We start from the raw sequence: 26,308 nt of genomic DNA, 5'->3' as shown, positions 1-26,308 counted from the left end.
AGCCTCTGTGGCCTTTCACATCAACAGCCCCCCTCCCAGTGATCTCAGCCAGCACTCGCTTCCTTCCCTGTTAAGGCTGCTGCTGTTAGGTTAGTTTGCAATTTGATTGGCCAGGACTCAGGCTGGGGGTGTGGTCAGTTCATCACTGATGACAGTGGACTCAGCCCTCTCAGGTGCATGCATATTTAGAATATGAGAGAGCACCATGGAGGGTAAGTCACAGAGAGTTGTTGTGTGCTGCTGTGCCCACTGTGCTGTAGATTTGGACTCACTTTATTTAATCTCCTTGGATGGGACACCTGAGGCTGACAAGCTGGCATGATGGAGTTTCATTGTGAAAATGCATGAGGATGACTCTGGATGGGGATGAGAGTTACATTGTGGAGAGCCTCTTCATGTAGCTCTCATCCCCACCCAGAGTCATCCTCATCCATTCTGTTACTGACCAGTATAACAGGTAAAGGCAGAAGTCTGTGATGTGGTTTGTGCTGTGGTGTACTGGTACCATTGGATTAGCAGGACACTAGACAACTAGTATTTTCAGAAGGAAATGGTAGGGTGGCCTGCATATTTCTCTAGGCAGCAAGGGGCAAAAGTGAAAGTTATGTCAGGGGGGTGCAAAAAACTCAAAAAATAAAATAAATAAAAATGTATTTGACAGAACTGTTCATTGACAGATGCCCCTTCACTCAGATATCAAAGAATATAGTGTTAGAAGTTGTCGTCATGACAGCAAATGGATATAGACAAGAGCCTCTTTTAAATTTCTAAGGGATACCAAAACATATAGTTAGACCCATGCAGTAACATGTAGCCAAAGGAGATATCAGTTCTTACTCTAATTTGAGCTTAGGCCCAATTTCTTGGACCCTGAGTCTTTCCGCTAAGCCACTAAAAGTAATTAGATGTGTGCAGCAAGACATTCATTATTTATGTATTTTACGTTAATAATTCACCACTGTCAGTTCTTTAATTAAATATTATTTTTTAAAACAGTGTTGCTTTCAGCTGTAAGTCCAGTTTCTTGGAAAATGTCTAAATTTAGTTTCATGTTGTGCTATACTAATATTACTGCATGCAAATGTGACCTTTCAGGGCTATTTAATATACTGTATCTAATATTGCTCAAAACCAAAAGTCGTTTGTAAAATCACTATCTAATATTAGTCTGAATAATGCATGACAGCTCCTTTTACTGCAGCCAATAATTTTAACAAAAGGGAAGCTTGTGTTCCCCTTTATTTTTACATTTCCTGGTTGTATAGTTAATTTAATTGCCTTCTTCACCATTTTGTTCAGAGTATTATATTAGAGAAGAATATTCTGCACTGTTAGAGTTATTTCAACAATGGTTGCTGTTCTGATTAATGTTCCATATTGTTAGTGCTATCCTCATGTTATTCTAGTGCATGAATAGGAAAATAGATATCAAGAAAGCTTTCTTTTTCTTTTCGCTTTCAAAACTGTTCACAAATAGAAAAATTAAAAATATCAAGATAAAACACTAGGGGCCATATTTATAATACCATGGATGTGACATTCACCAAAAAGTACTGTAGGTTAATAATCCTGGTATGTGTGTTTTAAATGACTCTGATGGTTTAACCACCTATGAATGTTTGGTGAATGTCACATTTACTGCTTTTCTGATACGTAAATCATGTTATGGACCTGTGGCCAGACTATGGATGTTCAAGTATTTTGTTACTATTCTTAACAAGTGGATGATCTTTAAAGAAACGCCTCACTGACACAATCCTTAAAATCTGTACCAGACGCAAAAGCGAATGTATCTTACTATTTCAGTTTAACCCTTCCCAGCAGTGACTTAGCATCTTTCCACTCTTATAATCTCTAATGTAAAGTAGATGCTCTTGAAGGAAGGAGCTGGGGAAGCTGAGCTGTTAAGATAACTTGAATCAGTGCTTCTACTCTAAATTTTTGAGAATAAATTGCTCCAGAATGCTTACAGCTAAAAAGTAAAAAAAAAAAAAAACTTGCTTTAAAGGTCATTCATTGCTTGGTAAGAATATGTGAATAATGGAATTTCCACAGCCTAGACATAATGGATATCCTGGAAACTGCAGTTCTGCTACTTTACATTCTTAGCTTGCCCCTTTAAACTTCCCTGGAAATTATGCACTGGCTTAAAGCCTAATTAAACCATCAGTTTACATTAGCTAAATATATTTCAGGTGCATTAAAATAAGATGCTTAATGTCTTACAGTTAGGTTTCTCACTAAAGTAGCCACAGCCTAAATAGAAAAGCCAGCTCCCTGCCAGCAGCAGCCATTTCTTTACAGGGATCCAGCACGTCCCTTACTAAATCAGACCTATATTGGGTCTAAGTCCATGCTCCCTGCTAAATAAAAATATCTGACTCAGTGGAGGGTTTGTCGGACCTCTATGATGAGTCCATTGCCTCATCACAGCCAAAAGAAGTATAATAGTATAAACATGTATTTAATTAAATGCATTGCTATTGAGAAATATGGAAAAAGACAAAATACCTATTTCTAAGATTATATCAGCCTGGGAATCCATCCTGACGGTTCCATGTAGATCTTCTGGGTCACCATAAGAGACATTAATACACTAATAATTCTTCCAAACACCAATGTTACTGGGATTGAAAGTAAGAGAAATATTACATTTGGTTAGTCTTCCAATAGGTACACTTGTTCCTGTAACAACAGTGTTGACTTTAACAATATCCTCCTACTTCCTGTTGAGTCTACAGGATGTGAAGATGTGAGTAACTGAAAAAAAAAAATCTTATTCTAGTGGCGAAATGTAACGTTTCTCTTACTTTCAATCCCAGTAACATTGGTGTTTGAAACAATTATTAGAGTATTAATTTCTCTTATGGTTACCCAGAAAAAAATAAAAACTGACAGTGGTTCTAACCTCTCACCAAAAAGAAAAATTGCCTTTAGTTATACTCTTATAGCTTAAATTCACAGATTGACAAGTATCAGATATACAGTGCCTTGAAAAAGTATTCCTACCCCTTGACATTTTTCACATTCTGTCATGTTAGAACTAAAAACGTAAATGTATTTTATTGGGATTTTAAGTGATAGACCAACACAAAGTGGCACAAAATTGGGAAGTGGGTGATATTTTTTTTTTTTTTTTTTACAAATAAATATGTGAAAAGTGTGGCATTCATTTGTACTTAGCCCCCTTTACCCCTATACCCCTAACTAAAATCTAGTGGAACCAATTGCCTTCAGAAGTCACCTAATTAGTATATAGAGTCCACCTGTGGGTAATTTAATCTCAGTATAAATACAGCTGTTCTGTGAAGTGAGGTTTGCTAGAGAAGCTTTGTGAACAAACAGCATTATGAAGGCAAAGGAACACACTAGACAGGTCAGGGATAACGCTGTGGAGAAGTTTAAAGCAGGGTTAGGTTATAAAAAAGCTTTGAACATCTCATGGACTACTGTTCAATCCATAATCCAAAAATGGAAAGAGTATGGCACAACTGCAAACCTACCAAGACATGGATGTCCATGTCTTGTCCTAAACTGACTGGCCGGGCAAGGAAAGCATTAATCAGAGAAGTAGCCAAGAGGCCCATCGTAACTCTGGAGGAGATGCAGAGTTACACAGCTCAGGTGGGAGAACCTGTCCACAGGGCAACTATTCATACACTTCACAAATCTGGCCTTTATGGAAGAGTGGCAAGAAGAAAGCCATTGTTGAAAGAAAGCCATAAGAAGTCTTGTTTGCAGTTTGCGAGAAGCCATGTGGGGGAAAGAGCAAACAAGTGGAAGAAGGTGCTCTCATCAGATGAGACCAACATTGAACTTTTTGGCCTAAAAGCAAATTGCTATGTGTAGCAGAAAACTAACACTGTACTTCACCCTGAACCTGAACACACCACCCACACCGTGAAACATGGTGGTGGCAGCATCATGTTGTGGGAATGCTTTTCTTCAGCAGGGACAGGAAAGCTGGTCAGAGTTGATGGAAAGATGGATGGAGACAAATCCAGGGCACTTTTAGAAGAAAACCTATTAGAGTCTGCAAAAGACTTGAGACTGGGGCTGAGGTTCGCCTTCCATCAGGACAACAACCCAAACATAACTACAAATAAATGGTTTAGATCAAAGCACATTCATGTGTTAGAATCACCGTCAAAGTCCCGAACTAAATCCAATTGAGAATCTGTGGCAAGACTTGAAAATTGCTGTTCACAGACATTCTCCATCCAATTTGACAGAGCTTGAGCTATTTTGCAAAGAAGAATGGGCAAAAATTTTACTCTCTAGATGCAAAGCTGGTAGAGACCTACTTAAAAAGACTTGCAACTATGATTGCAGGGAAAGGTGGTTCTACAAAGTATTGACTCGGGGGGGATACAAATGCACACCACACTTTTCAGATATTTATTTGTAAAACATTTTGAAAACCATTTATCGTTCATCATCCTTCCACTTTACAATTATGTGCCACTTTGTGTTGGTCTATCACATAAAATCCCAATAAAATCCATTTATACATTTTTGGTTGTAACATGACAAAATGTGGAAAATTTCAATGAATACTTTTTCAAGGCACTGTACACCCAATACCCTAGCCTCCATTTATTTTCTATATAAATACTAAGTAATAATCAAACTCCCCCAAACAGTCCTGATGCTAAATACAATCCTGAAAAATAAACCAGCAGTGCTCTTGTGTATTCACCCAATCTTATCAACATATACCAACATAATATCAATCCCTTTTTTATTAGTGAAAAAATATAACTACTTAAATCCACATATATGAATATAATCATATTAGTGCACCTAAACATGCCACTGTATAATAGTTCACAATCTTTAATAGTCCTTTAAACTGTCTCATGTAAAATCTTGAATATCCACACCACCATGTAGGTGTGAGAAATAGCAAACTCTTCCACCTTTGGTTCCCTTTTTGGGCATGTGCCTCAGGGTTCCATCTAAGTTGATAGAACCCTGATTTCATGTGGTCAAATCAACATATAGCTCTATGCATTCAACCTTCACTTTCCCTTAGATCACGGCATAAGACATATAACCATAAACCCTTGCTCATGAATGCTTTTGCCAGACTCATCCACCTTACCAATCTCTGTGTCTGCTACTCCTCTGTGTCAATCCCTCCACTGGCTTCGGCTCACCCAACTAATTAAATTCAAATTATTAACAACAACTTACAAAGCCATCCACAATTTAGCCCCTAGCTACATCACTAGCCTAGTCTCAAAAGGCCAACCTAATCTCCATTAATCTCAAGACCTCCTGCTCTCTAGCTCCCTCGTCACCTCCTCCTTTGCTCGCCTCCAGGACTTTTCCAGAGCCTCTCCAAACCTATGGAACTCCTTACCCCAACCTGTCTAATTATCTCCTACTCTATTAGCTTTTAGACGATCCCTGAAAGCCCTCCTCTTCAGAGAAGCCTATCCTACCCACACCTAACAAGTGCATTTTCTTTTTCTACATCAGTTTATCCCCACATTTATTACCTTTTGTTTCACTTGACCCTCTGTTCTAGATTGTAAACTCTAATGAGCAGGGCCCTCTGATTCCTCCTGTATTGACTTGTATTGTAACTGTACTGTCTGCCCTCATGTTGTAAAGCACTGCTCAAACTGTTGGCGCTATATAAATCCTGAATAACAATAATAATAATATACAAGGAAACATACAGCTCCTGTAGCAAATCCTCCAGGCAGGTGGTTGCCACTTTATTCTGATTACAGGGACACAAACAAAGGAACAACCCTTGCAAGAATGAACATTGCAAACTGTGCAGTCATATCAATCCACAAAAAAAAAAAATCAATCTACATTGGCACACTATAAAAGAACACAAGGAAAACACTGCTGAACACTTGTGGGACATCATTTCTTACAATCAGACATTCTATGGAAGACACAAATGTTTTGGTTCCCAAGAGATTTTTAAAAAATGCTCAGGAAATTAAAACTTTTGAACAATGAGTGATATTTATGTTTGATACAAGATATAATGGACTGAATGTGGACCTTTGTTTTCTAAATCACTATCAGTTTTATTACCATTCTCACCTTTGTTCCTTTCCAGATTAATCTCATTCTACATCCCCCAGCTTCACTCCTTATCTTACCAAGTTTCTAATTTTTTTTTTACCCAGAGATTGTTGCCTTGCAGATTCCTCCTAACATTTTGCCAAACCTATTTGTATCAATACTGTTTGGACCTTAGAAGTAGAGGATAGGCATTGAAAGCTTTTCCTGAAAATTTAACTGTTAGTGAAAATTTTTAAACAAATGACGTACATTTCTCAACTGTGTTAAGAGAAATCAAAAATGTTGGTTTCATGTCCTCTCAAAATCAGGTTGAGCAACCCCTTTTGATAGCACTGGGTGGTTTTGGTTTACAGTATATTGCCATTGACTGGTGTTTTGTTCATTTTTGTTTTGCCATTGGGAAAGATAATCTTCAAAACCACAGCCACAACCCAGATACATTTTGCCCTATCCACAGGGCTAGTCATAGCTCTGACACCCAGAAGCAATGTGAGTCACCAAAGTATTAAAGGATGACAGCTTGGAGTGGCGCTCGCTCATTTGGTTTATGAGTTTAATTGCCGTTTCTAAAAAGATCCAAAGGCCAATTACAGTTTCTAAAAAGTACACAAGCCAATCATGCTTTAGTATTGTTCAAATACAAAATATATACTTAAGGCTAAAAAAGAACAGAATAATGAGAGATAGAAATCAAATTCAACATTATGCCTTATAGTTTATTTAAAGAATATTCACAAACCTGCCAATCATTTGTAACAGGAGTCATTAAATAACAAAGCACTATTGTGGGAGTTGGTAAAACACCAGTGAGAGAGACAGCTTTCAACTAGGAAAGCCTCTGCTGCCCTTGAAGCTCATGCCTAATTTCCATTTCCAGTATCAGTGAAAACACAAAAATAGAACATTTAATTAAATGCCTGGGCAGGGTATATAGTTAAATTAGTTGTCCAAAAAAATTATTTCAGAATAAAAATCACTATATATGTAAAGAGAGCACTGCATAATAATAGAGACTTAAACAGCAAAAAATGAACCCTTCTGCTGAATGGAAATACAAAAAAGGAATAGATACACCTTTTTAAAATTAAAGAGCAAATAATTGTCACTGATATGAAACAGATTTGGATTATGGTTTAAAATTATATTTTGTTATGTAAGAGATATGTTTCATAGCTATTAGGTTAGGAATCTGCCTGTTTGAGCCACTGACCCAGGAAAAAAATGCACATAGGAATTTTAGATGTACTGTAACTGTACTTTATAGTATATCTTATTATCCTGTATATTTTGAGTCGCTTTGTTTCATATAGTTCAACTATAGCCATTTTTCATTTTGGATAGAATGAGGAGGGGTTAGAACTGTACTGATATCTAAGTTTCATTGGGAAGTTTCCCATTATCCTTAATCTAGTGGCCATACCAAAAATGTGGGGAAATCACTCCAAAATGGAAACAGACAACATAAAAAAAAAATTGATTAAAAGTTCTAACTCTCCTCCATTCAACTCAAGACAAGTTTTAAAAATGTTCTCTATACTCAATTTGGAGATATCCCACTCATTTCTGCTGCTGGTGACAACATAAAGTCAGGCAAAACCATGGGTTGAAGGAAAGAAAAACACTTGAGTGCCCCATTAACACATTCAGCGTTGATGGGAGAATCCCTTCTGTTACACTATTGTATTCTGACAGCAGATGGTTTCCCAGCCATAAAATACAATGATCACTGTTGGCAGCTGTAGCCAGCATCAGTAATTGTACAAAAAAAAGAAAATGATCAACTTTAGCACAACCAGCTTGCCCATAGCTGGATTGAAATTTGGCCAGTTCCTGCTAAACTGGCTGAATTTTGATCTATCTATGGCCAGCTTAAGGAGATTAAGTAACTGTACATGTAGCAACTGTCATAAAAGCAGAGAAAGAATGAGCTTGATCACCCTTATCAACGTATCTCCTGGAGTGGTAAGAGTGTACACTCTGAGCATGAGAGGAACCGTATGACATTGTCAGTGACAGAGCAAAACAGTCTTCTACGCTTGAAGAGAGAAAAATAAATGCTCTCTAAAATCATCATCAGCTTTCTAGGTATGAACTCAAAGTACTCTACGTAAGTGAATGGACATTAAGCCCACACAAAAGGAAAGCTTAGTAGCTTGCAGGGACTATCATGACTGATAGGCTTTTATATATCCCTCCAAAAGTTTCAGGTATGTAGGCCTCCCCTGGAGATGGAATCTCTTTTACTGTATAAAAAGTCTGATACCTTAAGAGAGAGTCTAAATGAAAATATGTGAAATGCTTAAATGTAAGATTGTGATCAACCAGTTTGGTGATATGTTTTTTTTAAGGCAGACAATAGTTGAGGGATCCCAAAAAACGCAGCGTTAGCGGGATCAGCCCAGGTATCTACTAGCATCTGCTTTTAACGCCTCCGCCCAGCCCAGCCCACCCAAGTGCAGTATCAATCGATCACTGTCACTTACAAAACACACAACACATAACTGCAGCATTTGCAGAGTCAGGCCTGATCCCTGCAAATGCTAACAGTTTTTTTGGCAGCATTTGAAGCAGTCGCTGACATTCAGGTGCTCTTTTTTCCTGTATGTTTCACTAGTTGTACCAGTAATTTTAGAGGCCACAATGTCCAATCGAAGGTACACTAGTGAAGAGGCCTACACATTTCTGAGCATGACAGATGAGAGTGAAGAGGAAGTCACCCATATGTCAGATTCAGGCTCAGAATATGAACCAATAGACAGCAGTGGCACCCTGACAGATAACTCTGATGACGGAGTAGTGGTCCCTGCCAAGGTCAGGCATACCCGACCCCATTCTTCTGCTGTTGTTGAGGTGCAAGAACCGCAGGGCTCTCGTATGGAGCAGAGAGACAGTACTAGTGGCACTCATCCTTTCTGGTGAACTGGCAAGCACCGGTGGCCAAGTACATCCTGCACTGCAGTAACACTTGTTGACGTGGCAAGTCCCATCAGTGCAGTTAAAGCTGGTGCAGTGTCCCGCAGCCATCAAGAAGACAAACACAGGCCCATCAAGCCCATAGCACCCTTCCCACTGCATTTGCCAATCCGAATTGGGAGCCCACCACTTCTGCAGCTCCCGTACTTCCCCCATTCACTGGCTAACCCGGAATTCGGGTGGAAACTAAAAAAGAGAGTTGCGGTCATATTGGTCCACATATCCAATTCATCATATGCCTATGTTCTCTGCTTGCATCACCAGGACATGATATAGAATTTGCACTTCAATGAAAATGAACTCTGTCGTCCTCGGGGGTAACCCTGGATTTGATCGGCTCTACAAAAACATTGGCCCCTCATAAAGCACTTCAACCAACAGTTTGCAGCCTTGTTTACTCCCGATCAAGTTGTCTGCATTGATGAGTCCCTGATTACATGTTCTGCCCGCTTGTCTATCAGGCAGTATCTTCCCAGCAAGCGTGCCAGATATGGGGTCAATATTTATAAGCTCTGTGACAGGGCAACAGACTATACATATAGTTTTATGGTTTATGAGGGAAGAGATAGTCACGTGGAGCCAGCAAACTGCCCAGACTAGATAGGGAACGCTGGTATGATTGTGTGGGACATCGTGTCACCTTTATTCGGAAAGGGGTACCACTTGTACATGGACAATTATTACACAAGCGTGCCACTTTTTTGTCACCTTTTTGATTGTGGAATTGGCACATGTGGCACTGTGCGATCTAATCACTAGAGTCCCGATTTAGATGGGGGAGAGAGCCTGCTTAAACTGTAATAACTTGCTCGCAGCGAAGTGGAGGAATGATCGTAATGTTTTCGTTCTGTCCTCCTTTCATGCAGATACGACAGTTGAAATTCCAATGCAACTGTTGTTGTGGAGAAACCCCTCTGTGTCCACCAATACAACCTTAACATGGGAGGAGTGGACCTCAACGACCAGATGTTGGCACTGTACTTAATTGCCTGTGAGGCCAGACGCTGGTATAAAAAAGTGTCTGTATATTTATTCCAATTGGCTCTGCTGAACGCTTATGTGCTATACAAAGCATCAGAATGAACTGGATCATTCCTAAAATTCCAGGAAGAGATCATCACAGCCCTTCTGTTTCCAGACAGTGCTGTGGCCCAACTTCCCAATACAAATTCAGTGAGCCGGCTGCATGAGAGGCATTTTCCGGGTGTTCCTGGTACCCCTGCCCAAAGAACACCCCAAAGAAGATGTCGTGTCTGCAGAAAATGTTGATTTAGGCATGACACCCAATTTTATTGTCCCTCCTGTCTTGACCAACCTGGTCTCTGCATTGGTGACTGTTTCAAACACTACCACATACTAGTGGAATATTAGCGTAGAGTACAGCACTACATAGTCCTAGGGCACACTTACACAGGATCTCGAAAGATGAGATGGCCATCACATTTTGAGAAAAAAAGACAAACTGAGTTTTTTCTCTCTCTATTTTTCTCTCTCTTACCTTCACTCTCTATTGTCTGCTTTATTGTTCGCTGTCTATTCTATATCTATTGTTCTCTCTCTATTGTTACTGTATTTTAGAACTGTAATGTTTTATTTTTACTGTTTTTAATTGTATTTGCTTTGCAGGTATGGTATGTCTTACTGTTATACTGTAATGTTACTTTGTTTTATTGTTAACCATCATTTGCTTAACAGGTACGCTATTTGGCAGCAGCATGGGTTTATTTATTCTGACAACAACAGCGTAAAGCCATAAAGCTGTGACTCCAGTGCTGTAGGAGGTGATTTTACCACCACAGTTAAAAAAGGAGCATATATGCCAAAGCATGGGGGCAGGGGTGGAGGGGCGATTTGCTCCTAGCATTAGGGGCTGATATCCCTTATGCTTTGGCATATATTTTTTAGGCACAGATTGTGATAAAAAAAATTGTTTTATTAAGTTAATGTTTATTGTTACCATTTTTTGCTGTTCAGTTACGTCATTCAGCTGCAGCACAGATTTATTTATCTTGACAGTAACAGCGTTTGCTCTCACGATACATAAATCAGCGACTCCAGCGCTGTATGCCCATCATTAGAAGTGGGTAGATGAAGGGCAGTATTCTAATGATGGGCATAGCCACCAATCAATATCTTTTTTTCGTTCAGCCCACAGGCTGCATGAAAAAAAGAACATTACAATATATGCCCAACCAGGACCAGCAACGCACTGGTATGTTGCTGGACCTTGAGTGGTTATACCAGAAGGATGCCCGCAGGTTTAGGTATCATTTTGGTATCATTCTTTTCAGCCAGTGGTTAGATTTCATGTAAAAGCAATCCTAGTGGTTAATTAGTCTCTAGATTGCTTTTACAAACAGTAGGAAGGAATGCCCCCCCCTCCTTCCGTCTTCCATGGTTTTCTCGGGCTCTCCTTTACCACCAGGGAAGATGAGAATGCAGCCGGTGGTTCCGCCAGCTGACCATAGAGCTGATTGGAGACCAGAATGGCTATTCTGGTTATAGCATCTACAAAATAGGGGATAGATTTATAGCATTTTTAGTATTATTTTCTTTTTACTAGTGATGGCAGCGATCTGCGATTTTTATTGGGACTGCGACATTATGGTGGGCACATTGGACACTTTTGACACATTTTTGGGACCATAGGCATTTATACAGAGATCAGTGCTATAAAAATGCACTGATTACTGTAAAAATGTCACTGGCAGGGAAGGAGTTAACACTGTTCCCTGCTACATGTTTCTAACTGAAGGGGGAGGAGATTGACTAGAAGAAGTGACTGATCGTGGTTCCTAGCTAATAGGAACACACGATCTGTCAACCCTCACAGAGCAGAACAGGGATTTGTGTGTTTACACACTACAGTATTCTGCCTCTTGTGCCTGCGATCACTCATGGCCTGTGATTATCGCCACCATCGGCTACGAGCATCGGCACACCGCAATGCAGCGGGCACACGTGCTATCCCAATCCCACAAGCCGACGTATAGCTACGACGGCTCACGGGATCGTGCTGACCTGCCACAGTAAAATGACGGTGGCTGGTCAGCAATCGGTTAAGGGGCCAATTCTACCGGGGCTGAAGTGGTTAAACATATCAAATAAATCTCACCTGCATGATCAGTTTTGATAATCAATAGAGAAGATATCCTACTTTGCAGTAATAATTTGCTTGTGTATGTCTGTATGAGCATCTTTAATTAGTAAAAGGGAGCATAAGACCACATGTAAACATGTCGGCTGACAGGGGGAGTCTTAGCCCTTGTACACACGGTCGGAGATTCCGACAACCAAATCCGTCGGATTTTGTCCGACGGATCTTGTCCGAAACTATTGCATACACGCGGTCGGACAAAGTTGGCGGAAAATCCGATCTTTCAGAACGTGATGACGTAATTTCGTTACGATGGGACTACTTTCACGCTAGTAGCCAATAGCTTTGTTGTAGTAATTTGATTTGAGCATGCGTGGCACTTTGTCCGATCGGAATTCTCTACATATAATCGGAGTATGTCCGATCGGAGCAGTTTGTCGGAAAATATTTCCAGCAAGTTGGAAAATTTGGTCCGACGGATATTTTCCGACGGAAACCGTCCGATGCATACCACACACACACAGAATATCCGACAAACCGCTCCGATCGGATACATTCCGACGGAATCTCCGACCGTGTGTACAAGGGCTTACACTACTTGCTTCTTCTGTGTTTCCTGGTGGGTTCCATTACCAAAAAAGGACTGATAAGCCTATATGTTAAGCTGGGAAAACACGGTCCAAAAATTGGCTGGTTCAGCAGAAACCAGTGGACTTTTAGACCATGTGTACATCTGTTCCGTCTAAAGACCAGCTTTTGTCGAGGGGACATGCTGGGAATCCCACTTCCAGTCAGCCAATGGCTACGAGCACTGATTAGTGTGTTCTGGCAAAGGGTGGAGTCTCCCTGTCAGAACACAAAGGCATAGTGGGAGAGATTGCTGCACTAACATGGCTTAGTTAGTACAGCAATCTTTCAGGGTTTTTTCCGTTCAGCCTGCTGGGTTAAATGAAAAAAATCGGATTGTGTGTACCAGGCATAATACAAATTGATCTTAACAATGATAGCTATGCTAGCTAAATAAAATGCACATTTTATCTATTTGTCAACATTTCCAAAATAACACATTTTTAGAATTTTAAATAATGTAATAAGCTTTGTTTTTTTTGTTTTTTGCTTTGTTTTTGTTTTTTTACATAGGTTACTGGCCCACAAGGATCCTTAAAAGATGAAGCAAAGAGTTCTATTCAAAAAAGTGTTCGGGTTCATACCGATGCTAAAAGGCAATTACATGACTTAAAAGGTACGAGGTGTACAAGGAAAGTATATACATTTAAAAATATTTAACGGTTTCATATTTATCTATACCAAGTATATTCTGGATACGCTATCTCAATTGTTTATGCAGGATAAAAGGGATTATTCACAAATGGTAATGAATGACAGTTCCTACTTTGTATTACTTATTCCAGTCCAAGAAAAGCTACTGTTCAATATGGAAACACGTACCATGCATAAACTCCTATCCAGTTTGGCTAACCCCTACTATTTGCAGAACTATAGATGCTTTCAGGTTGTCAGTTACATCATCTACCACACTGCATTGTATTTTTGTGGTCACAGGGTGATTGGGTATTAATTAACTGGGACCCACTGGGACCCATGGTAGGGCCGGCCCTTGTTGCCAAACAGCACTGAAGTTCAGTGCCGCATTTGAACCCTACTAAAGTCAATTGAAGACATCTATAAAAATCAGTAACCTCTATTTTCTTGGATAATAGGCAAGGGAATGTCAAACAAATGACACTGGGGGGTAGGGTGCTGGGCACTGCCCTGGGGAACATGTTCCAATGCAAAAAAAATAATAATAATTGGTAGAGAGCAGCAGTTGTAAGACCAGAAAGATATACCCCCTTAATGACCAGATAATTTTTTGCGATACAGAACTGCGTCATGGTCATTTGCGCGGTCGTGCGACGTTGTACCCAAAAAAATGTATGTCCTTTTTTCCCAATAATAGAGCTTTCTTTTGGTGGTATTTGATCACTTCTGCGGTTTTTATTTTTTGCTATAAACAAAAAAACGTCTGACAATTTTGAAAAAAATATATATTTTTTACTTTTTGCTGTAATAAATATCCCCCCCAAAAATGTATTCATCAGTTTTGGCCAATATGTATTCTTCTACATATTTTTGGTAAAAAAAAAAAAAATCACAAAAACCATATACTGATTGGTTTGCACAAAAGTTATATTGTCTACAAAATAGGGAATGGATTTAAAAAAAATGTATTATTTTTTTTTTTTTTTTACTAGTAATGGCAGTGGTCAGTGATTTTTAGCAGGATAGCGGCATTGCGGACACTTTTGACACTTTTTTGGGACCAGTGGCATTTTTACAGCAATCAGTGCTATAAAAATGCACTGATTACTGGATAAATGACACTAGCAGGGAAGGGGTTAACACTAGTTGTGATCAAGGGGTTAAATGTGTTCCCTGGGAGGTGTTTCTAACTGTGGGGGGAGTGTACTGCCTGGAGGAGGAGAGAGATTGCTGTTCCTGATCACTGGGAACAGACAATCTCTCTCTACTCCCCTGACAGAACAGGGAACTGTTTGTTTACATTGACAGATCCCAGTTTGGGCTCTCTGTGGAGCAATCGTGGGTGGCCCGGCGGACATAGTGGCTGTCGACCATGCGCATTGCCTCTAGGGGTCGCAGGCACGTGCGCCTTCAGCGCCAAATGTGCGCCCACTGTAACTATTACACGAAGGATGCTGTCCCTTCAAGATGTGAAAAAAATAGGATAATCCCTATGGGCAGTATAGTGGTTTGCGGAGTTCTCCTTAATATGTTATGAATCAGTAAGAAAGGTTCACTTACAGAAATGAAATCAAAGCAAGAGTCTCTTTAAGAAAAAGGGGCAGGGAGTGCATGGGGTATTTTCTTTTAATAAGATACATTGAACTTTACCGGCACATTCCCTCCTTTTTGGGTTTAAGGTTAACTTGGGGCTCTGGCAAATGTGCTGCTTGCAAAAGCCTGTACTGTAGAATGTCCTTGAACTTGAACATTATTATTATTATTATTATTATTCAGGATTTATATAGCGCCAACAGTTTGCGCAGCGCTTTACAATATGAGGGCAGACAGTACACTTACAATACAAATCAATACAGGAGGGATCAGAGGGCCCTGCTCGTTAGAGCTTACAATCTAGAAGGGAGGGTCAAGTTGAAACAAAAGGTAATAAAGACATCAAGACAAGTTTGCAACAAGAGTAATGTTAAGTGGGTTAGGAAGCCTCTCATCCAGTCCTTATGCAATGAAGAGTGAAGTGAAGAAATGCCTGGTTGGGAGGACCCCTTCTTCTTTGATAATGCACCTGTAATGATTATGATAATTTCAGCAATCCTGCAGCGATCAGATCGCTACCAGTCTGTTTCTTCCACTTGATGCTCGGCTGGAACAGTGTAGTCTGCGTCTTCTCAGCCTAACCTGACCTAGTCCAGGCACATGTGGCTCAATACAGCTCCCACACGCACTCCTTCCATCAGAAAAATCTCTCTCAAATACCCCTCTGTCTTCCCAGTCTTTTACTTTTATATGCTCCCACCCCCTGATGAGTGCTTCTGAACTTTGTAGTTTATTTTCAGCTCCACTGTGAGGAAATGTCTCTGCATTCCTTTATTGGGACTAGGGATGAGCTTCGTGTTCGAGTCGAACGTACGTTCGACTCGAACATTGGCCGTTCGGCGAATTCCGAACGTTTTGGCCGTTCGCGTCAAAATTCGAGTGACGCGCGCGCGGACCACAGCAACACACACAACTGTGACCCCGCATGCTTGGCCAATCGCAGCGCCGGCAGCGAGGAGAGCCATGATTGGCCACAGGCATCCTGCCTGTGGCCAATCATAGCTCAGGCTGTGTAGTGCACGCCCCACACTATATAAGGCCGCCTTTAAGGCGGCCTCCTGTAGTGTGTTACTTTGCATCTGAAGCAGTGGGTGTTCTGTGTACCTTCAACACAGTACACACCAATCGTTTTTGGCTGATTTCCTATCTTGCTGCTGTGTAGTGGTTGTTGTCTGTGCCCTGACTGCAGTATACACCACTATATTCACCTCACCTATATAGCTAGTGATCTAGCTTTAACCACTTAACAACTGCCCATTGCCGATTAACGGCTTCAGGGCGGTTGTTTAACTCAGAGAGGCCGTTAATCAACGGCCTCCCAGAATTCTGCTCTCGCGTGCCCCGAGGTGTGCGCACTCGAGAGCATCCGTGACCGCCGGGTCCATAGGACCCGGCGCATCACGGTAAACGGCCGCTCATAGCGGCCGTTTACCACGTGATTGCTCCGTCAAATGACGGAGTGATCACTTGGAAACAAACCGGCGTCATGTTATGACGCCTGTTCCTCCCTCCCCTTTCTGTACCGATCGGTACAGCGGAGGGGAAAGAGATCGGTGTCAGCAGCGATGTGGGCTGCATCTGCAGTGCCCACATCGCTGCTCACCGAATTTAACCCCTCAATTCCCTGCCAATACTCTGCAATACCAGTGCATACTCTGCAGTACCCTGCCATTACTCTGCAGTACCCCGCCATTACTCTGCAGTACCCCGCCATTACTCTGCAGTGCAGTACCCCGCCATTACTCTGCAGTGCAGTACCCTGCCATTACTCTGCAGTGCAGTACCCTGCCATTACTCTGTAGTATCCCGCCATTACTCTGCAGTGCAGTACCCCGCCATTACTCTGCAGTGCAGTACCCCGCCATTACTCTGCAGTGCAGTACCCTGCCATTACTCTGCAGTGCAGTACCCCGCCATTACTCTGTAGTGCAGTACCCTGCCATTACTCTGCAGTGCAGTACCCCGCCATTACTCTGCAGTACCCCGCCATTACTCTGCAGTGCAGTACCCCGCCATTACTCTGCAGTGCAGTACCCCGCCATTACTCTGCAGTGCAGTACCCTGCCATTACTCTGCAGTGCAGTACCCCGCCATTACTCTGCAGTACCCCGCCATTACTCTGCAGTGCAGTACCCTGCCATTACTCTGCAGTGCAGTACCCCGCCATTACTCTGCAGTGCAGTACCCTGCCATTACTCTGCAGTGCAGTACCCTGCTATTACTCTGTAGTACCCCGCCAATACTCTGTAATACCCTGCCATAAATTGCCATACCCAGCCATACTCAGAGATACCCAGCCATACTCGGTGATACCCTGAAATACCCAGCCATAGACGCCCCCCACCCCTCACCGCCCTCCGGTGCTTCTACCAACTCGCCAGTACGATCAAAGCCAGAATCTTTTTTTTATTTTTTATTTCAGGCTTCCCAGCCTAGAGGTGAGATGTGGGGTCATATTGACCCCCCAGATTTCACTGTAAAGAGGACCTGTCACCCCATATTCCTATTACAAGGGATGTTTACATTTCTTGTAATAGGAATAAAAGTGATCAAAAATATATTTTTGGGAAAAAAAATGTCAAACTAAAATAAATAAAGTAAAATGAACAATAAAAAAATAAAATAAAAATTAAAGCGCCCATGTCCCCATGTGCTCGCATGTGCCACACATGTGAGGTATCGCCGAGAATGTTAGAGCGAGAGCAATAATTCTAGTCCTAGACCTCCTCTGCAACTCAAAACATGTAACCAGTAAAAAAATATTTAAAGCGTCGCCTATGGGGATTTTTTAAGTAGCGACGTTTGGCGCCATTCCACGGGCATGTGCAATTTTGAAGAGTGACATGTTTGATATCTATTTACTCAGCATAACTTCATCTTTCACTTTATGCAAACATTGGGCTAACAAGTGGTTAATAATAGAGCTTGCAGTCAGTAGTGTTAGGAGATAGTGCGTGCTGTCTGCGTGCTCTGTACCCAGTACATACCGCTATAATATAGGGCAGGCCCCTACTTTCAAACATCCAACTTACAAACATCTCCTACTTGCAAACGCAAGGAGACAGCAGCAAGTGAGATGAAAAAAGATGGACGACAAAACAAATTATACAGGGGTGATAACCCTTCCCTATGTTTTCCAAAAAGCTTAAAGATATTTTTTTTGACTGGAGCTACACTTTAAAAATGTACCGGTTGAAAATGACAAACAGATTCAACTTAACACAACAAACCTACACAGTCCCTGTCTTGTTTGCACCGCCTGTATACTGCTGTTCTGAGTATATAGGGCCTGGGGGCCACACGCATTTCCTTTTTTTAATATGGGTACGGGGTTCCCCTTAATATGCGTACAAGACCCAAATAGGCTGGTAATGGGCAGGGAGGGCTACCCATGCCATGTTTCTCAATGATTTTCAACCATATTGCAGGAACCAGATATAACATTAAAACCGCAAGCAGTTTTAAATGGTGTTATTTCCGTTTAATGTCATTTTGTGCAGGGACTGTTCTAAACACGGGAAACATGTGGCACTTCACAGGCATACTACAGACACCCCGCAGGCACCATATTTAAAGGAATATTTCACTTTTTTTTTTCACTTTAATCGTCATTAAAATCAGTGCTCCCGCCAAAACGGTAGTTTTTAAAACTTTTTTTTGCAGTGACCCATGTCCCCTGAGGCAGGAGGCAGGTCGCCAAACCCTTTTTAGGACACTATCTTGCATATTAGCCGTTAAAATTAGCACTTTCCAATTCGAACGTTCGAGTCCCATAGACTTCAATGGGGTTCTAACGTTCGTACCGAACGCGGGGGTCGTTCGCAAGTTCTGGTGCGAACCGAACCGGGGGGTGTTCGGCTCATCCCTAATTGGGACTATGATGAGCAAAGATGCTAAACACTGACATCTTGTGGGCAAATATAAATCTGCATTACAGTAACAGCGCACAGTGTTACATTTAGATTAGACTGAAGTTAAATCTTTAAAATCAGTTCTGGCTATTTGCAAGGTTAAAAAGCAAGGAATTGATAAATAAGGGGCATGGAGAGCTGGGCCCTGCCCTGGGAGACATTTACCAATGCAATTTTTTTTTTTTAGAAATTATGTGTGCATCTCTGTGTGCATCTCTTTTAATAATGCTTAAAGGGCAACATTAAAAATGCATAATTGCTTGAGGGATGCCCTAAACCTACAAATGAAGTGGTGCATTTGTACAATGTATAAGAATCTCTGTTCCCCTCTCAGTGGGGGAACAGAAGATACAGTCCCAGCAAAGGAAGTTTCTGAAGAGACAGGGTACCTTTTTTACTTAGACTTTAGCAACAGAGTCTCTTTAAGAGTTACCGTAACTTATTTTTCAACCTCAGGCAAAAAATTAAGAGTTTTCAAGATAGAAAGATCCTTCTTGATCAGGTCTTATTTAATTTAAAGCAGCTATGAAAAACTTAAAACAAGCAATCCCCAAATATTCGAAAATCATGTTAACTGAAAACATACATCTCATAAAAAAAGTAATCTTGCAAAAGATGGATGTTACTGATGGAGTCTGGTAGTTTTTGCTTTTTTAATTTATATGTAAATGTCATTTTAGTGCGGCTAGACTCCACACCCAAACAATTGATTTTCAAAGAGTCACTAGACAGGTGCATTGAAATAAGGGTTTCACTGTGGAAGATTATATTATTTAATATGTTAATTGAATGAGTCTTTGGTGTCTACAACTATACCAGAGCAGTGGCAGCTTCCATTACCTGGCACCTAATAATATGACAATGTCACTGTGTAAGAACACTAGTGATAATTAGAGAAAATCTCCAATTCATTTTTTTATTTTTTTTATTTGGCTATTTGCACGCAAGTACATGATATCTGGGAATACAAGCAACCATGATTCGTATTTTTAATAGTGCTCTGCAGAGAAGGCACACCTGCATTCATATACAGCATTCATGAACAGTCAAAGCAAAAACTTGCCATTCTCTGACTTGCCTGATTGGCAAAACAAGTTATTCATCACTAGAGACCATGGGGGTTATTTACAAAAGGCAAATCCACTTTGCACTGAAAGGACACTTGGAAGTGCAGTCGATCTAAATCTAAGGGGTAGATCTGAAATGATTGGAAGCTCTGCTGATTTTATCATCCAATCATGTGCAAGCTAAAATGCTGTTTTTTATTTTCCTTGCATGTCCCCTTCGGATCTACAGTGACTTTACTTCCAAGTGCACTTTCAGTGCAAAGTGGATTTTCCTTTAGTAAATAATCCCCCCCCCCCCCATGTCTTTATGCAAAGCCCCACAGCTACTTACTTAATTTTTTTCTTATGCTTTTGGGGTGGTTAGTGACTTGTATACATTTTTGCGAGCGTTGGTTTAATGTTATTTACTTACCCTAATTTGCTTCCCTCCATTGTTTTTCTATGTAAGCAAAGTGGCATACCTGGTACTTCAGGGTACGAGGGATCATGTGCCTCTCTCCCTTGCTTTAATCACAAAACATATGGGTTGGCATTAGGAGGCTCTTAATTTCTACACTCAGAAAGTCATTAGGGATAAGCTGAATAATAAGTTTGCTTTTCAAAGGTTGGCACGTTAATCTGAACCCAACTGAAGTCAAGGGGAACCAAATCTTTAAAATCAATTCTGTCTGTTTTCAAGGCAAATGATTTTCAAAACAAAGGACATGGGGAGCTTGGCACTGCCCTGGGGGACATTAACCAATATAAAAACAATTTATTAATAATTCCCTTCAGTAGGAGGAAGCAATTATTTGAATAATACTTAAAGCTTTGGTTATACTTCTCCTATGGATCACACAAGTGCCCTTAGTTCTGCACTTCTGTGATCCAATTTCAGCTGACAGTCGGCTGAAGGCCGCCTGATGATGCAGCCTAAGCCAGCCCTTCCCATCCTTTACAAAGCCCAGTGTTCCAGTCTTGGGGGGGGGGGGGGGGGGAATCATAGAGCCAGAGACTGACAGTCACAGCTCTCTGCTCAGAGAAAATGGGGAGAACTGAGCAATCAGCAGTGTTTTCATTGCAGACCTGACGGGGGACAGATGCAGCATTGACCTAGGTGAGTATAAATGTTTGTTTTTTGTTTTTGAAGGCCATACTGCTCTTTAAAAAGAATGCAAGCTTCTCCTCAAAACTATGCTTGGTTGATGTCCTTAACCTGCTTATGAGTGACTCATCTGTACAATGCATACAATGTAATTAAGTGAAAAATACCTTTTAAAGTGGAATTTTACCCAAAAGAGGAAGTTCCACTTTTCTGCCTCCCACTCCCTTACCTCTTTTGGACACCTTTTTTTTTGGGGGGGAGCGGATACCTGGTTTTGGCAGGTACCTGCTCCCACTTCAGCTTGGGCCACCTAGGTACCCCCTTCTTTGAAAAAGTGCAGTGTGGCTCTCTCATGTGCAGTGGGAAGCCGAGGTAAGTCAAGGCAAGCTTCCCTCAGTAAATATGCCAGTGGCAGGGACCCAAAGACTGGTCAATAACCAGGCTGGGTGAAGATAGTGCTTGGTCCCTTTGACAGGTAAGTGTCCTTTTATTAAAAGTCAGCAGCAACAGTATTTGAAGTATATTTTTTATTTTTTTGCCTTTAAATAACATTGCCCAATTACTTTGGTCTGTTTGTAAACAAAGTGGCCTGGGATTATTTGTTCTAGATGAGGGTCTGATATATATACTAACGGCGGACCCAAAAATAGAAAAAAAGTGGGATTCCCCCTAAAAACCGGGTCAGTGAGGCATACCATGCCCCATGCCCTCAACATGTCCCATGATGTATATCCTTCATCAAATACATGTCTAGGGATGTAGATCTGTCTTCAATCACTATGGTCAATGCCTGCCCACATGCCAAAACAATTTACTCCTGATGGAGATTCTACAGCTCAATTTTTATTTTTATGAATGATAACCAAGGTTTTTGGATGCTATTAACTTTCATTTGTAATTGGAGTCCAGGAATAGCATGCATAATTGATAACACCAAAACTATGGTATAAGCAAAGGATAAGATGATTCCAGACTGGACTACTAGGTACAAGGAGGATTTACAGAGCACATAAATGATTTATAGGCAAATAGGATATGCCCTCTGTGATAAATGTCCTTGTTTTTATTTAGTACATCTGTAAATAAAATGTATATCTGTACATACATTTTTGAAGGGTTTGAGCATACAACTTTACACATTTAAATTGTGTTTAAATTTGGCATTCTTTTTCAGTTATATAATGATGACCTTTATTGTTTGGAATATAACAAAACTAAAAAGATATGCTTATAAAGGATGATTTTTAACAAAATTAGACACAAAAAAACCACAATATTTGTGCTTGTCTTGTTTGTCATAAGAACTACCTTCAATTAACGTGAACCTACTCAGAGCAAACCCTCTGGTATCTGTTTAGAACCATTTCATTTATTACTTATATTAAATATCTAATTTGTTATCTCTTCAGAGCGATGTGTATTTTTTCAGACCCAAAACATGTTTATCCAGTGCTATAGTACTTTGGTTCTATTATGTCCTGTAAGAATGATAATAATGGCAATAGGAATTATGTTTACAAGCAGCAGCCATCAATACCGCTTTTTCAATTTCAAACAAATTTAACCAGCACATCTCTACCCAGTTATTATTACATTATTTTTCTAATTTAATTTAGTTCTCAATTAGTATCAAAAATTGCTTTCTACCCTTCAACCTTCAGCATTTTACAGTGGATGTGCTGTTTGTTAGCTAGTAAAATTATCTGTTCACGTATCAAAGACATATATTAATGTTCTTGAAGTAAACAGCATATTAAAGTGGTTGTAAACCCTTACAAACCACTTTGACCTACAGGTAAGCCTAGATTAAGGCTTACCTGTAGGTCTATGAAATATCTCCTAAACCTACACGGTTTAGGAGATATTTGGTGAAAGACATGCACCACAGTTAACGGCGATATGCCGCGAGTGGCGGCTCCCGTGGGCATATGCGGCAAATGACAGCGCCGGAGCAGTGAGACCCACCAAGAAGATGGAGACTCCGGACTACAGCGGACAGCGGTGACTTCGCTGGCCCCTGTGTCAGGTAAGTGACACATAATGGACTACTATGCAATACACCTAAAATGAACTAGTTGTACTTTCGGTGTCAATAATTATTATTGGAACCCCATACACAGAAGCAAACAGGAATTTTTTTGGGAAAAACGCACAACAAATGTGGCAAAACGCGCAATAAACTGCAACGTGACAAAATATCCCATGAGCTACTTTGCCACGTGTAGGGCAACCCATTGAAATCAATGGGTTGCCCTATACATGTTGTGGAAAAAAATGCTCCAAAAACGAGCGCTCCCACTATGCTAGGTGTGAATGGGGCCTAAACATGAAAGCAGTGAGTTTACAGAAGAACAATGACATCTGAGTGTCTCTACCCACTCCCTCCTATGTACTTGAATAAAACTGGCCACACACTATGCAATCTGGTTGTACAATCTCTGTAGAGTTTAGATTTACCAAAACTATGAAAGAGGGCAGCCTGAACTGTCTATTCAATTTGTATCAAATCAGTCAGACAACTGATGGTAGATCTAAAGGAGATTGTACAATCAGATTGTACAGTGTAGGGCCACCTTAAAGGAATAAGAGGCTGGAAATAAAAAGTAGTTTAGAAATGAGAGAGGTGTGGTCCAGAGTAGTAAACACACTCTATTCTGTGATGCACAAGGCAGTGCATGATGGGATATGACGTTTTCTGGAAGGTCCCATAATGGTACAGGCAGTGATAGGCTCAGAATGCTTTTTTTCCCATTTTGAACAGAGAGCTGCAGATTCAAAGCTGCCATGGACTAGGTAAATGAGAGATGTCACATTGGGATGGTTTAGATAGAAAATATATTAGAAAATACTTTATTATGGGAAGGGAAATTCTTGTTGAAAAGGCGAACATAGCCTTTACTGTGTTACTAAACCCACAACAGTAAAATCAGTCTGTATATGCAGTAAAGCATGCTTGTTATACTCACTGTGTAACCTAAGGGGTAAATCCTTCACATTGTGTAAAAAAGTTGTTAGATCCTGCCTTCTCTGATCCTCCCCTTCTTACACAGTCCCCAAACCATCTCCTGATAAGACAGAGCCTTTGGAGTCACTCTGCACATGCTCAGATTGGTGTGTATTGCTAGAGAGTTTTTTTTTCTTGGGAGGGTGCACAGAGCACAGAGCCAATCAGCACTGACCAGACAGAGGGCCAGGAGTCCTTCAGCCTCATAGGACAGTCAGAGGAGAATGACAACTCCCCCTATAAGCTTGAACCAGACACTGATGGAAGTCAAAAGGCTGCTACAGTATATACTGCTAATGAGAAAAAGTATTTAGCAGTTTATATTTACTAATAGGGGCTTGTTGGACAAAAAACACCTAGAGGCTGCAGCCAATGAATTCAACACTGATCTATGCATTTTGACAGGGGAGAATTCCCCCCACTGCCACAATACAATAGTGGAGTAGGGAGGAGTCCTTCATCCACCTCAATTGTGTGGATGGGAGGATCAATTCAGTTTTTTTTGTTCAGCCCGCTGACTGAATAAAAAAACGGAGTCATATATGACCCTCTTTAGCCTACAGGTATCCACCACGGATGACTGTCAAGCTAATCATTTGGTTGCAATGCAGTCCCTGACCAGGCGTACATAGTGAAATAAGGAATTCCAACTTTCTCTGATTTCTCTTTTTGCTGCATACCTGTTCTTGGTCTAAGATTCAGAAGTTCTGAAGCCAAACATAGACAGAAGTATTGCATTTTTAGGAGGAGGCCAGAAAAAGTACCATATGTGTTTTTTTGTTATTGTAACTTATAGAAAAATATCACATTACATGTCATTTAGCCATTTATTTAGACATTGTGGTCATTTCAAAGGGTCCTTAAGCTCATTCTTGCAACTGTGAGTAAAATAATTTCTTGATAACTGTTTATTTATACATATTTATTTATTTGTAGAGAATGAAAATGACCTTGCAAAAGTAAAGGACAGATTGAAAAATGCTGATGAGAAAAACCAGGATATGATCCGAGCATTGAACAATACTTTTGGAAAGCTATCCACAATGCCTAATGGTATGTATGCACTTGTGTATTACTGGCTTAAAGTTGCTGTAATTTAGATGGTGTTTAATTACTTAGGTGAAACTTTCACTCTCTTTATCACACACTGCACTAAAATATGCAAGATACAAATTGATTTTGCATTAACATGCTGCAATTGGTTGCCCGAAACAGGATAACAAATAGAAACAGCAATAACATTTTCATGTGGCCAAGGGCGTAACTATAGCTAAAGCAGATCATGTTTGGAATTATGCAGACAACCATAGCATTTGGAAAATACATTGTGATAAAGTGAATGTCCATACAGTTTGGAAGTTTCTATGCTCCTGATGCCTAACCTGAGGGGGCAAGGACAGCATGAAGTCCGCTGGTTCCTATAGTGCAGTGATAGCGAACCTTGGCACACCAGATGTTTTGGAACTACATTTCCAATGATTCTCATGCATTCTGCAGAGTAGTTGGGTATCATGAGAAATGTAGTTCCAAAACATCTGGGGTGCCAAGGTTTGCCATCACTGGTATAGTGGAACCCTCTACTCCAGCAGCAAATAGCCAGAATTGTTCATAACTAGGTAAAGCAAAATATATATGAAACTGTTTTATACTAGCGATTGATTTGGCTTATTTTGTTTACACATTCTTTTGCCGCGTACGCACGGAAATTCAGCCAGCAAAAGACCGATGAGAGCTTTTCAATGGAAAATGCGACCGTGTGTAGGTTCCTTCGGACTTTTGCTGGATGAATTTCGGCCAGCAAAAGATTGAGAGCATGTTCTCAATTTATCCGACGGAAAAAATTTCGATTGGAAATTTCGATCGTCTCTAGCAATTCCGAAACGCAAAATTCCTAAGGCATGCTCTGAAAAAATTCGATGCATGCTCGGAAGCATTGAGCCTAATTTTCTCGGCTTGTCATAGTGTTGTACATAGTGTTGTACATCACCGCGTTCTTGACGGTCGGAATTTTGTGTGACCATGTGTAAGCAACACAAGCTTGAGCGGAATCCCATCGGAATTCCGTCGGAAAAACCATCCAAAGCTTTTCTGACGAGAATTCCGATCGTGTGTATGCGGCATTCGTTTTTATGCTCTCTTTTTTTCTTTGCTCTTTTTTTCTTGTTGTTTATTCTTTTCAGATGTTTTATAATGGTTTTTGCTGAGAGAATTATCTAATGTGGTGGTAGTCATTTCTTAAGGGGGTTGGAATGAGTGTCTACTAGT

At 40.6% G+C, this 26,308-nt stretch overlaps 1 protein-coding gene across 6 annotated transcripts in view; it reads left to right on the top strand.

The window, feature by feature from the left end:
* Positions 1 to 26,308, top strand: part of LAMA2 (laminin subunit alpha 2) — a 1,237,914-nt gene that overhangs the window by 1,047,819 nt on the left and 163,787 nt on the right. For all 6 annotated transcript variants that reach the window (XM_077486899.1, XM_077486900.1, XM_077486895.1 and 3 more), the window contains 2 exons: positions 13,262 to 13,364; positions 24,980 to 25,096. In XM_077486899.1, coding sequence (XP_077343025.1) covers positions 13,262 to 13,364; positions 24,980 to 25,096 — 220 coding nt within the window. The remainder of the gene's footprint in view (positions 1 to 13,261; positions 13,365 to 24,979; positions 25,097 to 26,308) is intronic.

The sequence above is a fragment of the Lithobates pipiens genome, unplaced genomic scaffold, assembly GCF_037356315.1.
Source record: "Lithobates pipiens isolate NorthernLeopardFrog02 unplaced genomic scaffold, aLitPip1_a1.2 Scaffold_18, whole genome shotgun sequence".
In the NCBI taxonomy this organism is placed as follows: domain Eukaryota; kingdom Metazoa; phylum Chordata; class Amphibia; order Anura; family Ranidae; genus Lithobates; species Lithobates pipiens.
Note: the sequence above shows the minus strand (reverse complement) of the source record. Positions and strands in the feature narration are given on the sequence as shown.